The sequence below is a fragment of the Pyrus communis genome, chromosome 5 (assembly GCF_963583255.1).
Source record: "Pyrus communis chromosome 5, drPyrComm1.1, whole genome shotgun sequence".
NCBI classification, from domain to species: domain Eukaryota; kingdom Viridiplantae; phylum Streptophyta; class Magnoliopsida; order Rosales; family Rosaceae; genus Pyrus; species Pyrus communis.
In genome coordinates, this window is record NC_084807.1 from 3,413,872 (window position 1) to 3,430,630 (window position 16,759).

A 16,759-nucleotide genomic window follows, 5' to 3' on the forward strand; every position below is an offset into this window, starting at 1 on the left:
TGTTGAGAATCAATGTTAGGTAGAATCAATGTTAGGTATGGTTGAGTGGAAAAAATTAGGTGCAATTAATGGGTTTTGTGTGGTAGCAAATAATCTTAGTTTAATTAAGTGTGTGGTGTAGCTTTCATTTGGTTTGCTATAAATACCCAAGTCCTCAAGCATTGTATATCATCCAAGGAAAAACAAAGCCTAGAGCTAAATAAGAAAAGCTTTGCTAATTAGTTTGTTTTGTGAGCTTTCTTTAAGAGTGTGCTCTATTTTCTTCTTCTTGGGATCATTAGAGTTATCTTAGATACTCTTCTTATTCAACAATATATATATATATATATATATATCAACTTGGTCCACTCATATTTGTTTTGCGCCCCCTTCAAGATTTAGAATCAAGGCATACAATCATGACGTCCAGGCACTTCCGCATCGGCAATTTCGAGTCCTCGTGGTGTAGGACCCACTCCTTTGTTTCATTCAATTTTATATTATTTTCTTCTAGTGTTCTAGATTAGAGATATGCTCTGAACACGTTCCTTATTTGCATACTCATTATTCTTTTATATTTATAAGCTTATTTATCCCTTGTTTTCAGCATTTGCACTCAATAAATGGCTTTCGTCACCCTCGGGTGTCGGCCAGCACGTGCCTGTTCTGGTATTCGGGGAATATCAGGGTCGGGGCGTGTCAGAGAGGGTAGTTTAGGTAATAAATTTGGGTTTAAAAAGATATTAATTATTTAATAAAAAATAATATGGATGAAGAGAATAAGTTGAATGTAACAAGAAATTACATGAATTCAAATAAAATTCCCCTTAAATAATTTAAAAGCATGTATTCATGCTCCAGCAACCAAGCTTTTCATTTACCAATGTCGCCTTTACCGTTCTTCAAGGTGGGCTGGATCCCTAAGGTACAACTACATACAAGCTGGGCAGACAAGACGGTTCAAACAGTATAACATAAGGAGGAAACAAAGTTTGCAACAATTACAGACTGAAAGTAAGGGTCTTCGGCGACAACAGAAAACTAAAGAAAAAGGTCTGAGATTGTGGCTTGAAATGGTAAATCACTCGATTAATGACTAGGGTTACTCTGCCATGCTCCTGATGCTGTTGATTCTTATCCAATATCCAACACCTGACAGTATCTTTCCTTCTTGACCTATATCTTATAACTTAACCTAATTGAGTGAGTATCTGGCAGATTCACATGGAGAGTCGAAAACTTCTCTAAGTTGAAGAGCAAGAAACATTCCTTTGACGTTTTCATCATTGGTGGTTTTAAATAGTGCGTATTTGAGTTATCTTCTATATAGATACGTGACTTTAAATTTTGTTTTTCTGCTTTGTATTATTACTTTTGGATTACATAAATTTGGTTTGATTTGATCAGGCGGATCCTCATATATCCAAAGGGTCACAACAGAACAGAGATGCCAGCCTGCCAATATTTTTGGTTGTTGCAGATGCTTCAACATTGCCATTTGGGTGGAGTAGATGTGCACGATTCAAGTTCACTGTGGTTAATCAACTTGACAGAAATAAGTCAACAACACTAGGTATTTTCCTAGTTACTGTTCAGTGTTAGTGAAAAAATTAATGTTGGTTGAATGCAATTCATGATGCTTTTATATTCCTACCCTTCATTTCATTTTTTACAGTGTAACTTTCTTTTTATTATTATAAATGTTCTAAATATTGGCCTTAGGTTGGCTTTGTGGTAGCAATCTTATGTATAATGATACTTAGGTTTTAACAAATCATCTTTTTACCAATACAATTTTTATATGCGAACCACACATTACACCGTTCAGGTTTAGAGTGATTTTCAAAATGGATGATGGGGTCCTAATTTTCTCTAAATGTACCATGATGTTTTGAAATCGTATCAATTTATATCTTTGTTAATTTGTTTATCATTCATTAAATGGATATTATGATGACAATCGTGAGACCCATTCGTGTGTCATCATAGTAGCCACAATTGCACATCATGGATCTTAGCCTTCTCCTCAATCAATGGTTGACAGAAATAAGTCAACCAATTACAGCATTTGGTCTCGATGAAGTCATATATATGGAACCTATAAATTGATAGGATTTCAAAACCTCATTCATGGTGCAGTGTGAGAAAATTAAAAATCTATTGCCTATTTTGAAGTTTAGTTAAAATATGGAGGGTGAGTGTAAAATGCCGGCTTGAGTCTTGACTGAGGTTCAAGTTTTAATTTTTGTAAATTAGTTCTATTTGCGAGATCTGGTTTTCTACTTTAGGTGGATTTTAGTTAGCTAGCTAGTGGATTTCTTATTGTTCAGTTTGTTTTTCTCTTTATGTATGCCATCCTTTTAGGAACTCTGACTCTTGATAGATTGCAATTTATCATATGGGGAGTGCTATAAAGGCATTTAGTAATGTTTTTTCTCGTTTTTATTTTCCCCTTCATTTCCTCTACATAGCTAAACACAATAAACTACTCTTTTCACCTTTCTGTTTTCCATTTTCTATATTCTTAACGTGAACCAAATATATAGCTTAAATTCACTAATTGGTACACTGTTAGCTGCATGACATTATGTTGATAAAAAATAAAAAAAAAATTCGTCTGATAATTATATTGTTTTGGGATAAGGCACTCATATACCAGTTAGAATAGGTAAGCTCGATTCTTCTGGTAACCTAATGAAGCAACCTGTAATTTGGCCATCATGACATGACGGCTATGTAGTTGGTATAACTGCATGTTAAAACTTGTTCCTGCATCTGAGCATCTGCACCTATTATTCTTTTTTTGGTCTGAAGTACCTATTATTCTTGGTTAACCTTTATAAGTTAATTCCTTATCTGAATAATTTTGAAATTTTTCTGTAGAATCTTATCAGGTCACTCAGTAAACATTATCATCTAGCCCCTATCGGTGTATAGTTGTAGTTAACTGGTGGTTTTGTTTCTCTTTGAACTATTTTAATGGTTATACTTTCTTATGTAAAAGTGGAATGGTAACTATAAATGATTCAACATTATAGCCATGTCGATGAGATGTTGAAGTCATATTGTGTGCATTTTCTCTACGACATCAGTTCCTGAATTCTTAATCTTAACAAATTTCAATGGTGTACAGAAAAGCTGAGATGCTGCAACAATATTCTTTTCTTCCTAACAATCAGTTTGGTTATTGAACCATGGTCTTCTTGGTAATTATTTTCCTCTGCAACTGTCTGAAATTCTTATATTAATATGGCTCCCTTTGTTTTAAAAACAAGAAAAACAAGAAAGGATGGCTTTCCTTATCTTCTTTTCTTTATTACATGTTGATAAACTCACTCATTCTTGATTAACCTTTTTATGATATCAATTTGGTATTTTTTTTTTATATTTGTAGAAACTCGTAATGAGAAAGAGTTCAAAGCAGGAGTGAGTTCGTTGGGATACAGATCGTTTATGCCTTTGAGTAAGCTCCATGATCGCAGGGCAGGCTATCTTGTGAATGATACATGTATAATTGAAGTAAAGGTTAAAATCCTTGAAGCTGAAGGTGTGGAGGATGATGAATACGATGAAGGATCATCTGATTTTTCTACAAGTACAAAGAATTCATCATATACACATTCTGTGCAAGTTTCAGTCTCTTCAGTATCACCCAATTCTGAAGCACATCGTGAACAGCTGCTTCCCTCCCATGATAAACCAAGTTATCTAAAAGATTGCACTAACACTAGCACTGATAGTCCTGCTGGCCCTACTTAGTCAAGGAACATGAGAAAGAAAAACTACCCTAAGCTTTTCCAGCTAGCGAGCTCGTTGATTTCAAGGGTTTAGGTTGGATAGAGAAAGCTTTTGTCCCACAACTAGAGGAAGTTTGTTCATGGCATCCTTCACTGATCAAGTGCCAACAAAAGAGGAGTTGTAAGTTCACTGCATGTGCATTCACAGCTTTGGGAAGAGTCCTGCATTTTTTAATACTGCCTTGTTGAATGATAAATTTTATTTCAATCTATTGGTGGGTTCTGATCGTATTGTATGAGACCCTAAAAATTTGTGTCAGAACGTTGTTGCAAGATTGAAAATTGTATGAAAATTATGTCTGCAAGATTATAATCAAGATTGTGCATGTCTTGATCAAATCTTTTGTATATAACAATCTATCTAACGTTGAACATATACATTGTGACACAATATGCATTATACTTGAAGGTTAAATTAGGAGGACTTATTTTAACCTCCAAGTTTAATGCATATTGTGTCACAATTAGCTTCAAATTTGAAACTTGAAAGGGTCATGTTTAGACACCACAAAGGCCAAGGATATGAACAAGGATGCTTGTGAGCATCTTTATTCTTTATGGGAAGAGGTTCGGACCTTCAAATTTGACTTGGCTTGGCTGGAACCTTATGTTAAATTTGCCTTTGGTTTGAAGCAGTTTGTGGAAGTGGAAGAGCGAGCTAAACGCCTGAGAGAAGAAGTGGATGATATAGGGATAGAATTAAAGAGACGGAGGAGTGCCCTAACTGCTGCACAAGTAGATCTTGAGACAACAACAAGAGACTTGCCAAAGATGGACAAGATAGATATCAACAGCGATCTTAGTTATGGGAGGGGTTAGCGTTAGCCTTTGTCGTGAAGTTGACTCTCTTTGATATGAACCGCGAGAAAAAGATGTGCATGCATTCAGATTGGATTGTACTGGAAAAGATATCCAGCGGGCTAGGTTCATGACTGAATATTTTGCTTCCGTCGCTACCTAACGACAAGGTTATGAATTCGATAGGATGGATAAAAACTTCCTCTAGGATTCTACGGATGAGAAGGGCAAAGTTAGTAGCTGCTCTAAATTGGACTATGGAATTTTTGGTATGAAGTAAATACTTGCACTCTATTCCAACTCTCTGTTTGTAACGTTCGTTAATATTTTAAGAACTAAGCTTTGCCCGAGCTTTGCTCTCCTGCTCACCAAAGGACAAAGAATGGTTGAAATTTAATTAAATCTCGTTCAGTTAAATCTCAACCGCTCTTTTGTGAAAATACATGTGCAACGTGCTTTGCCCCAGTTGGGGAAATGACTCGACGTCCATTCGCCATCACTTCCAGCGTTTACGTTCACCTCAGTGTTTGTGAAAATTACTCAAGCCACTATGGTTGTCGACAGTGAGATCGTCACATGTTGATCTAGGTTAGGATTTTCATTGAGTAGGCATGTCATTGCTTGAAAGTTGAAACAAACATATATTATTACTCATGATGTCTAATTTTAGACTACCAGTTCCGGCAATCTTTTGCCCTTTTACTACCACAAGGAACATGTCATTCGACAAGACAGACGACGCGATCACAAACAAACATCGGAATGCCAAGGGCAAGCGACCCCAGCACAAAATGCGACCAAATGGTTGATAAGCCCTTAGACCGGCTTAGTGATACAATTGAAGTTGCTTTCCTCAAGCATTAATAGAAGCAAAGTCTCCATGCTTATTAGGACCTTCGTCAAATCAAATCTCTATGGTTATCAAATTTTCAAGTGGCTTGTCAATCAACCAAATTCTCAAATGCTATTCAACACAAGTACAAGCTCTTCCGCTAAATCCAAAGCTTTCTTCAAAGCCAACCCTCAAATGATCCTAGTGATCTAAAATGTTCCGGTAGTATGATTTTAGTTGATGCACATTCCAACTAAGTTGATGGACATTTCAACTAAGTTTCTCACTTAACTCAGCCCGATATCATATATCGTTACGATTAAACATTATCCTACCTTTGTGATTTGAATATTGTTAGTTTACAACCTTTTTTACATTTCAAGTGTATTTTATTTTAGCCTACCATGTGCATTTTCTTTTGGTTTTGTAATTCTCTTTCAGTTATAAAGTGATTAAAATATTTTTTTTATTTTTATGCAATATTTAAGTCTTAGGCAAGCACAACGCACATAATATTCAAAGTCTCATGTCACGAGGCATAAAAAGAACCAAACCAAATCAGTGTTCAATCGTTTAGATCAAATGTCAAATCTCGCACAAACTCACAAATTGGCCACACAAATAGTCTGTTGGCAACCTCCAATAGCGGCATGCCTCTAAACATCCTCTCTTGAGCCTTCATTTGACATTGAAGGTGAAATAAGTCCTTAGGCATTACTCCGTCTGATTTTGACACCAACACAAGTACCCATGAACATCCTTTTGTAAGGCTGTAATTGCAAATTAAATTCAAATGTAATTTTCACACCTCAAAATCGAAGATGCTCTAATAAATTAGAGCGACTTACATGAAACCAACTCACCATCATATGTCATTCTAATTTAATAATATATTACCTTCTAAAGAAAAATTTGCACATGACAATACACTAATAGACAAAAAAACTATACATGACAATAAATTCGTCAAGAGAGTGACTCCCACTTAAAAAGTCCATTGGTCTTTTTTTTGGTCAAAAGGTAATTTCATTACCAACACAACAAATTTACAAAGAGGAGGCCAAAAAAACATGATAAGCATAAAAGATATAGACCTCCAGCAAAAACTCAAAACAGAAATTTGAGCCCAACAAAACAACCAAAACATACCCTAACAAACCACACACATCACCGCCGTCAGTGCACTGTAGACCGAACATCGCAATCCCACATCCAAAGCAAGCTCTTGAGATCAAGCCAATCAACGCCTGGGAAGTGAGACTCCAACATTCACCACATAAAATGCAACCACAAATCGAAAGAAACTTGTATGAAGAAATATCCCACCAGCAACAATGCTGACAAAGGCACATACATACAGAGGTAGTGGTGTAAACACCCAAGTCGAAACTCTACTCACCAACCGGAAGTATCGCGAAAAATCAGTTCAGAAATAAGCAGCTGCAGATCCGTATTGATGTGGTGTCGAGGAATGAAGGAGCCAAGTGGGAAGATTAAGAAATGGAATGATGAAATTGGAAGGAAATGGATGATCGCGATGGAAGGTAAATGATGATGAAATTTGAAGCCATAGAGGATGAAGGATGAGTAAAAACATGCCTATTAAGAGGAAAAGTGATGGGAAGTGCAGGAACAAGCAAGCAAAAGGAAAAACAGAAAAGAAACAAAGGCAATCACTAACCCTATACACAGCTAGGGTCAGCGAGGGAATATGGTGGTAATCACTGAAACCAAGCTCACACAGAAGTGAGAAGAACTCTCAGGAAGAGAGAAGACTTTCAAACTAGTTTAGTATAGGAATTGCAACTTTAAAACCCACTGGTTTTTTACTGAGAAATAAAAAGCTTTTAGTACCATGATCGATTCTCATACTGCACACACTGCCAAATATTGGATTTTTGGAGCTGGCATTTCCCCATGTCTTCATCCAAAAGCTCTCTCTCACCACCCGATCGGAAAACCGCCATTGTAAGGCAAAACTTTCTCAATTTCTAATCAGATTTTGTAATTTTCGAAAATGTTTTTCTTTATTTTCACAAAGTATATTATGTTATCGGATTTTGTTAACCATTAATTGTTGGTGATTAGTAGAGTGCGGCGTAAGGAAAATGATGCAGATGATAAAACCCCTTTTTTTGAGAGAAAATTCATCTTGGACCCCACACTTTCAATATTGCTGGTCTCAATTGGTGCGTACTTATAAAACCCCTTTTTTTGAGAGAAAATTCATCTTGGACCGTACAATTAGTAGCCAAGATCACCTTTTTAGTTTATGGGTTTCGAGATTGGATTTTCTCGAATATCAAACAGAAAATAGTACTCGTACATTTTTTTCATTTTCTTTTCCATATTCAGAACTGTTATTTACTAGTGCATTACCCAAAAAGTACAAAATATACATGTAGGAATAGCTACTGCTTAGGCAATGAGCTGCAAATTTTTAATTTTATTTTTGGAAGCGTTAAAAGTGATTTTCAACCAACCAAAAGCGTTGTTTATATTTGATGAGATTTGATCTGAAATATCGGATGCTCTTAGTTTTTTAACCGTTAGATTTTTTTTATCATACAAACACGAAATTTAAGATCAAATTGTCAAAAAGGCCACAATATTGTATAATCCAGAGCTAGATAAAGTTTTTTTCATGTCTGACACAAGATTCGAAAGCAGATCTGAATTGTCTCAATACAAAATTATTTTCTATAAAAGCAACACAAAAGTGTTTTTTACAAAAATAGTGTTATGCACACATCCAAATTTACCTTACACGCACTCTTGTTAACGTTTGGCTATTAATATTCTTTAATTCATTCCACAGCTAAATATTAAGTGAAGTGTATGAGAATCTTCATAAAGCCCAAGGAATTCTCCATGTATTGGGTACAACAGAAGCTTCAAATTTGTCATCTGAATGGAGTAGATGTGCCAACTTTAACCTGACACTAGCCAACCAGCTTGATAGCACCAAGTCAATCAAAAAACCTCATAATGGTAAATTTGAAGTTAGCACATCTACGCCAACCAAATGACAAATTTGAAGCATCTACCACACCCAAATACATGGAGAATTCCTTGGGCTTTATGACGATTCCCTTGGCCAATTCAAAGCAAATCAAGGCTCAGTTAAAAACTTACAAATTTGTGGGCTTTATGGCCTACTATTGGACTTCTAGTACTATTAACTCATACAGTTAGCCGCTATTTTTACTTTTTACACACTTTCCTTAATTTTTAGCTGTGGAATGAATTGAAGAAGATTAATAGCCAAAAGTTAGCAAGAGTGCGTGAAAGGTAAAACCAGATGTGGGTATAACACTATTCTTGTAAAAACACTTTTGTATTGCTTCATGGAAAATAATTTTGTATTGAGACAATCCAAATTCGCTTTCAAGTCTTGTGTCAGACACGAAAAAAAGTTTTATCTAGCTGCAGAGTATACAATATTGTGGCATTTTTTGACACTTAGATCTTGAATTTTGTGTTTTTATGACATAAAATCTAACGGTTAAAAAGCCAAGAGCATTCGATATTCCAGATCAAATCCCATCAAACATCAAAAACTCTTTTGGTTTGTTGAAAATCACATTTAACCCTTCCAAAAATAAAATTAAAAATTTACAACTTGTTGCCCAAGCAGCAATCATAGCTACAAGTATATTTTGTACTTTTTGGATAATGCACTAATAAATAGCAGTTCTGAATATGGAAAAGAAAATGAAAAATGTACGGGTACTATTTTCGTTTCGGTATCCGAGAAAATATAATCTCGAAACCCATCAACTAAAAAGATGATTTTGGCTACTAATCGTATGGTCCAAGATGGATTTTCTTTGGAAAAAAAAGGTTTTTATAAATACGCACCAATTGAGACCAACAATGTTGAAAGTGTAGGAATAATGTTTGTCCTCCTTGAGCTTAGAGAAGTCTTTGATCCTCCATGTAAACTGTCACATCTCGACCAAGGCCCCCACCACACCCCGAGCTCGACTCTACCGTAGCACGATATTGTCCGCTTAAGGCCCCTACCACACTCTCATAGTTTTTTTTTCTAGGAACTCACATGAGAACTTCTCAGTGAGTCACCCATTATAGGATTGCTCTTGCACAAACTCGCTTAACTTCGGAGTTCCGATGAACTCCAAACCAAGTGAGCTCCCAAAAGGCCACGTGTTAGGTAGAGATGGGAAAATACATACAAGGCTTACAGGATTCACTCCCATGGGCTATGTGGGATGTAACAATCCACCCCCCTTAAGGGCCCAACGTTCTCGTCGGCACACATCCAGCCAGGAATTGGCTCTGATACCAAATTGTCACATCCCGGCCCGGGATGTGGTGGGGGCCCGGGTCGGGATGTGACATAAACGACTAATACTCGAAAGTATAATCTGCTTCATTTTCGTCACGCCGCACTCCACTAATCACCAACAATTAACAGATAACAAAATCCCATAAAATAATATATTTCGTGAAAAGAAAATAAAAAACATTTTCGAAAACAAAAAATCTGATTAGAAATTGAGAAAGTTTACCTTACAATGGCAGTTTTTCGATCTTAGGGACGGTGTGAAAGAGCTTTTGAAGGAAGACATGGTGAAATGCCAACTCCAAAAATTCAGTATTTGGCAATGTGTATGTAGTATGAGAATCGATCTGGGTACTAAAAAGCTCCAGCTTTTTATATCCCAATAAAAAACCAGCGGATTTTAAAGCTACAATTCCTGTACTAAACAAGTTGGAAAGTCTTCTCTTTTCCTGAGAGTTCTTCTCGCATCTGTGTGAGATTGGTTTCAATGATTACCACCATCTTCCACCGCCAGCCCTAGCTGTGTCTAAGGTCGGTGGTCGCCCTTATTTCTTTCCTTTTTTTGTTTTTTCCCTTTACTTGCTTGTTCCTACATTTCCCCGTCATTTTTCCTCTTAATAAACATGTTTTCACTCATCTTTCATCCTCTATGGCTTCAGATTTCATCATCATTTCCCCTCCATCCCGATCATCCATTTCCCTCCAATTTCGTCATTCCATTTCCTAAACTTCCCACTTCGCACATCAATCCGAATCTACAGTTGCTTATTTTCAAAGTGATTTTTCGCGATATTTCCAGTTGGTGCATAGAGTTTCGACTCGGGTGTTTACACCGCCACCTCCGTGTGTGCCTTTATCGGCATTATTGCTGGTGGAATATCTCTTCCCACAAGTTTCTTCAATTTGTGGCTGCGTTTTATTTAGTGCGTTGTGGTGAATGTTGGAGTCTCTTTTCCAACCACTTCCGGGCGTTGGTTGGCTTGATCTTTGAAACTTGCTGGGGATGCAGGATCGCAGTATCTGGTCTACAGTGCAGTGATGGCAATGTTAGGTGCAGGTTGTTAAGGTTTGTGTTGGTTGTTCTGTTGGGCTCAAATGTTTGTTTTGGGTTTTTGCTTTGTTTTGCTGGAGGTCCATTTCTTTTCCCTAATTGCGCCCCTTGGCTATCTCTCAGAAAACGAATCGTCCCTCTTTCATTTATCCATGTCCAGCACATATGCTTACTCCTTTACTGCCCATTCTCATATCATTGCTAATGGGTTTAGCAATGATATTATTTCCAACGTCTCTAAGGGTTCAACGCCCTAAAATGGTGAAGCCTTCAATATACTAAGATTAATGCTTTTTTCTTCTTCACTCTTTAAAATCGACAATTTAAATAAGAACGGCGAAATGGTAAAGCTGCCCTATCCCCACTTTTTTCTTTTTATTCGTGTATGAAAGTAGTTTTACTGAACCTTTTCTTTCAAATTTTTTGAATCACATATTCTAAATTTAAATTTAAAAATAAAACAAAACGAATGAACAAATTGCCACATATGTGAACATGTAACAAGAGGCTAGTAGTTAATAATTTATAATTTCTATCAAATTGCAATTTGGGATTTTGAAATTATATTCATTTATTCCTTTTATCTATTTGAACGTTTAATCCTCCATTAAATAGATGACGTGCCATATGTGGGCCCCTTTTTTGGCCTAACGTGTATAAGATACACTTTTACATTTTCAATCAAATTGTGCGATTGGCTGTCTTGAAATATGAAGCATCAATTTAAGAGAAGTCAAAGCTCCAAGATGAGTTCTTTTTGCCCATATAGTGCAAATATAAGTTATACGATAGCTTATAAACAGGTCATACACCCACAAAATCATCAATTCTATCAAGGACCATGCGTTAAAACATTCTGAAGATAAATTGATATGATTTCAAACTTATGGTGTACCAAGAAAAAATTGAAACTATTTTTTTACATTTTGCAATATTAGTCCAAACTTGGAGGTAGTTAGCCCAAACAAGCACCACGATCTAATGGTTTTCTTTTTTTTTTTTTTTTATTTTTTTTTTTTATAAGTGCGCATTCTTTGTTCGAATCACCTCGATGAAAATTGACAAACACACTTCGTAGCCCGCCTAATACATGTTAGCAGAAGTATTTTAAGAATTCTTGCGTAGAAGACCACAACTTTTATGTTTTATTGAATAAAATGAAAAGGCTCTTATGTTTTTCTGTTATTTTGATTTTAGTTCTGTTTAAGAAATTTTTAAGTGGATACTTTGAGTATCTTATACTCCGATATAAATGAAATTTAACAGTTCAAAACTCGGAGTAAAATATGCTCTAAGCATCATACAATTTTGGCAACTTTTGTATATGGCAGATTAAATGCATTTTCCTATGTGAAATTTGACTGGGCTTTGATGCTGCTTAAAGAAGTGGAAAACCCCTTTTGTCAATTGGTTGGTCAGGCAAATAAATAAGAGATTTTCTATGGTACCTCAGAGTATTTCATATTCCAAATATTTTAGCTGTTAGATTTTTGTTTTAAAATACAAAAATCAAGATTGAACTGTCATGAAGTATACACTCTGAAGGGTTCTAGGATTTTTGGATAAATGATTGAGGTTTTCGTTGTCTGCAATTCCCCAACTGATAGCTAGTACTCTCTCTCTCTCTCTCCTCCTTTCTCTCTCTCTCTCTCTCCTGGGCAGAGAAGGCAAGGGAACCGTGGATGGGAAGGTCCGTTTAACAATGTGGTTCGTTTGTTTTGACTGATATATGTGGTTCGTATGGTATGATTTATATGGGTTTGTTTTCTTGTTGGTAGAATGAGAAATGAGGAAGAAGATGTTGTATCTGATACTTATACGGGGAGGATTCACAACTTGTCCAAGCTCAAAAGGACGAGCATGCCTCTGAAGTTTTCATCGTTGATGATATCAAATGGTACCTAATTCTTCACCACCATCTCCTATAACTTAATCCTACTTATATATTATACATATTGCTTAATTATTCTGCCAACTGACTGCAGATTTTTGCTCCCATTTTTTTTTTTTTTATTTATTTGTGAGGTTTTTGAAACTTTCATTTTTTTGGGTGCCAAGAAGGAAATGCATTCTTCATTTCTTTTCCCATTTTTGGAATACCAAATTAAATGATGGGGTTCAAGTGGTAAAGGGGTCATTTTTGTTTATGAATTTATTTGTTTTCATCATCTCCAAAACACATAAATAATAGTAGATTTTTCTTTCATTCAGACCATAGATTTCTTATACTGGGAGCCTTGACAGTTGACACAAGCTGATTAAGCAACAAAGCTCCAAATTTTATTCACAAAAACATGGGGTGCAGATTAAAATTACTGAAACTATGAGTACACTCCTTGGAATTCAATTTTCTTTAACTAAAACCCATCATGATATATTTCTCTAACAAAAACCCAATGACTAGCTCCAACTAAGCAATATCCATTATTAAGTTTGACTTGGCAAAATTTGTATTTTTGGATATATAAATTACCCCTAATAACACTTACTTTGGATCTCACTTATTATCTACATTTATTTTACATTATTCATTCTATTAAATGTCTTCAAATAACTTATTGGGAAAAAAATTAAATGTCATGATTCCTATGCATTTAATAACAAAAATTTACATGATACCAATGTTGACATACCTCGATCAGAAATGTCTACTAGACACCCGAATCGCGATGTGCTGGCTGACACCTAAAAGGTGACGAAGCCATAAAGTGTAATGATGTGAAAAATATGAATAAATTAAAACCTGAAAATGATTAATTTAAAGTGCGCATGTGAGCGGGATTGAACCCGTATCAAACAAGTAATGTCAGAGCATAAGTAAATTGCAGTAAAAGAAAAGTAATGACATGTATACCGAAATGAAGAGCCTCCTACATAACAGATGTTACCAACAAACTTCGTCGTCACAAAACTGCTGCCACTAAAATCCTAAAGGGGCAAAAAACAAAGATGAGTGGACATGAAAATAAAGTTTTGTAAAACCTTTTCGAAAAGTGTGTTGTAAAACAAGTATATAGATTCTTTAAAATATTATAATAATAGTATGTAATAAGTACCTTGCATCACAGTGAGCTAAAGGATGTAGGTATCTCATTATCAAATCTCAAATCATTATTACAAGACAACAATGCTCAAAAGTTTATGTAGGCACAAAAGTCCATTGCAGAGGTATTCAAACAATGGAACAAGCTGGATGTAAATTTTACATTCTAGTACTACATTACATGAACTGGGCTAGTCGCATCACATATGAGTTCAACACATCACACAAAAGGATAGGCTAGCACTTAACTCTAGATCCAAAGCAAATATAAACGATACATGTGAACTGCACTTGATGCTAGTCCTTGGCCCAAGACAATACAAATAACTAATAGATACTGTACAAACATTTAATAATGAGCAGGTAAAACACAAGGATGTCATGTCACAAGTTTATACTCACAAATAATATTAAAAACATAAGTTTACAAAAAATCTATTTGTAAAGCTAAACACGGCATGTCACGTTATAATATATAAAAGTAGTTGTTAAAAAAAAAAAACACACATACATACATACATATATATATATATATATATATATATACATACATACATACATAAAAACGAAATGATCCACTCACGTAACCAAAGCTTGCTCGACCTTGGTGAGCCTTGTCGTTTGTTGATCCAAATAAGCTTGCACCTATACCAAATAACTTTGACTTTAGCGAAGTACTTAAACATAAATCATACACAAAATGAACAGATTAACTATAATCCGTCCAAATTTCACATTTTACAAAATAGCCCCTAAATTAGAGGTAATTGCAAAAATACCCCCGACTTCTTAGAATTACCAAACAGCCCTAAAACTTCAACAATTTTTGCAGTTTGGTCCTTGTTGTAAAAACAGTACGGCAACAACATTCTTTTCTAAAATTTCCCACCAAACCAGCACATACTATATGAATTAGAAGTTGGGACAAGAGAAACATAAGTATACCAGAGGGTCTCAAGGTGGCCAGAATCATACGGGCCCATAAATGGTTTTCGTCGGGTTTCATAGTAGCAGTCATGTAATCGAGCATGCAAGGCTCGAACTAGGTCTAGATAACTTGAAGATGGGACAAAATGGGCCTGGCCTCGTCAGACCGGCAAAGATTTGGGCAGAATCTTTGTCGGAGTTCTCTGCAAGTATAGGGGAAAAAAGGTGTATCAAGCCTCTGGTTTTGAGCTCACGGTGTGGGTTCTAAGTTTACATGCAAGCTCGAAACCAAGCTAGAAAACGGAAACTTAAATGAGAGGGAGGAGTATGGAGGCTTACCAAGTCGAGAGCTCGAGAACTCGTTGGGGTACGTGATGAACAGTGGTGGAACGCATTATGCAGAACTAGGCTTGGCTTGATATCCTTAGCAGATTGCATGAGGGTGTTGGCAGCTATCAGTGTGTGTACGAAGGGTTTCAGCAAGTGGTGGTGATGGTTTTTTTTTTTTTTTACCTTTTCTTTACTTGGCCGAGAGAAATGGGGAGTGCAGAGAGACAGAGCTATGAAGGCAGAGAGTAGAGATGTGAGGAAGATGAGTGGAAAGATAGGGAGAATGAGGGAGTGGGATGTGAGGGAGGGAGGGAGAGAGCTTTGGACTTGAGTTAATTTCTACGAAAACAAAAACTACTCATTCACTATCTGATTATATCTTCAATTCCCAAGAGAAACAAATAAATAGTATAATATGAATAACTATTGTTTAACCAAAGAAAAAAAAAGGAGTATGATTTTTTTTTTTTTTTTTTTTCTTATTTTTTCTTTTATTTCAACAGCACAGTTAAATCACGTTAACATTTTATATTAATTTTTTATATTAAAAATAAAATAAAATAAGAGAATGTGAGTAAAAATGATGAAGAAAGAAGAAAAAAGAATCTAGTTCAAGAAAAAAATTCAAATAATTAAATATAACTTTGAGGTATTTGTTTCCTCCCCATAGTGACCCCATCATCATCGTCTGGTTCTACCACAATTTTCATCACATGATTACATGGATCAACGCCACCTATGTACACAATATTAAAAAATTAAAATTATTATTAGCATTTTAAAATTTTATTTTATATTTCAAACTTTTTATATTTAGAAATAAAAATACATTTGTGAATAGTGTATAATAAAATTTTTAGAATAACAATAACACTTCCTTAAAAAAAAAAAAAAAAAAAAAAACACTCTTTCATTTTGTTTAAAATTATTTTTCATGGGGAAAGGTAATTGCAGCAGTACAGATGATGACTGCAAAAGTAATTGCGGTGCCTGCAAGAAAGAGCAAAGACTACCACTTGGTGGAGAGGGAGATGATGTCGGCTGAAAGTGGGAAAAGAGAGGGTGTGAGAGCGACGTGAGAGAGAAGGTAAAAGTGATGGAGAGTTATGATGTTTGATGAAAAATGATGTCACAAGAGTGTGGGTTTTTTAAATTCATTAAAATATTTGTTTAAATCAACTTGCACAAAGCCATCACAAGCAACCAAGCATCAGCATGAAGCCATTTTAAGGCCCGATTCATGCTCCCCACGCCAAGTCATAGCAGTAGTGCACATTGTACGAGGTCAGTTTTTAACATTAGAATTTATCTATTATAAATATATACCGTTTCGAACATAACTTGTTTGTTATAATTTCGAAGTGAGTTTCATTTGAAATCACGTGTTCGTAAAAATATGTACTATTTAAAAATAGTAAAATAAGATTGAAAAAATGAAAGAAAAATTAAGGTTCACATGAAAGTCTTACATGGCATCTCTGGGCTATTTTGATAATTTCACTACTACTGAGAATAAAATACGATAAATCTAATGACGGTATCTCACAAATGTGCCTTATATAGTTGTTTTCACATGTTGCTATGTAAATTAGTATATCCTACAAAAATAAAAAAGTTATTTTATTCAAAATTATAAATATTTTAAATATAACATAGGTGAATTATTTTGCACAATATATATAATAACAATATAAGT

At 35.3% G+C, this 16,759-nt stretch overlaps 1 protein-coding gene and 1 long non-coding RNA gene across 2 annotated transcripts; both read left to right on the plus strand.

The window, feature by feature from the left end:
• The first annotated feature begins 1,192 nt into the window (after positions 1-1,192).
• On the plus strand, positions 1,193-3,577 carry LOC137733275 (uncharacterized). The gene is made up of 3 exons (XR_011068440.1): positions 1,193-1,552; positions 3,113-3,185; positions 3,374-3,577. It is a non-coding gene; the product is annotated as an uncharacterized lncRNA (long non-coding RNA).
• Positions 3,578-3,773: 196 nt separating this feature from the next.
• On the plus strand, positions 3,774-4,595 carry LOC137733574 (uncharacterized; the record flags this gene model as incomplete). The annotated part of the gene is made up of 2 exons (XM_068472708.1): positions 3,774-3,960; positions 4,279-4,595. Coding segments are annotated over 2 exons (504 nt in total), but the record flags the coding sequence as incomplete, so codon positions are not given.
• Between the last annotated feature and the right edge of the window lie 12,164 nt (positions 4,596-16,759).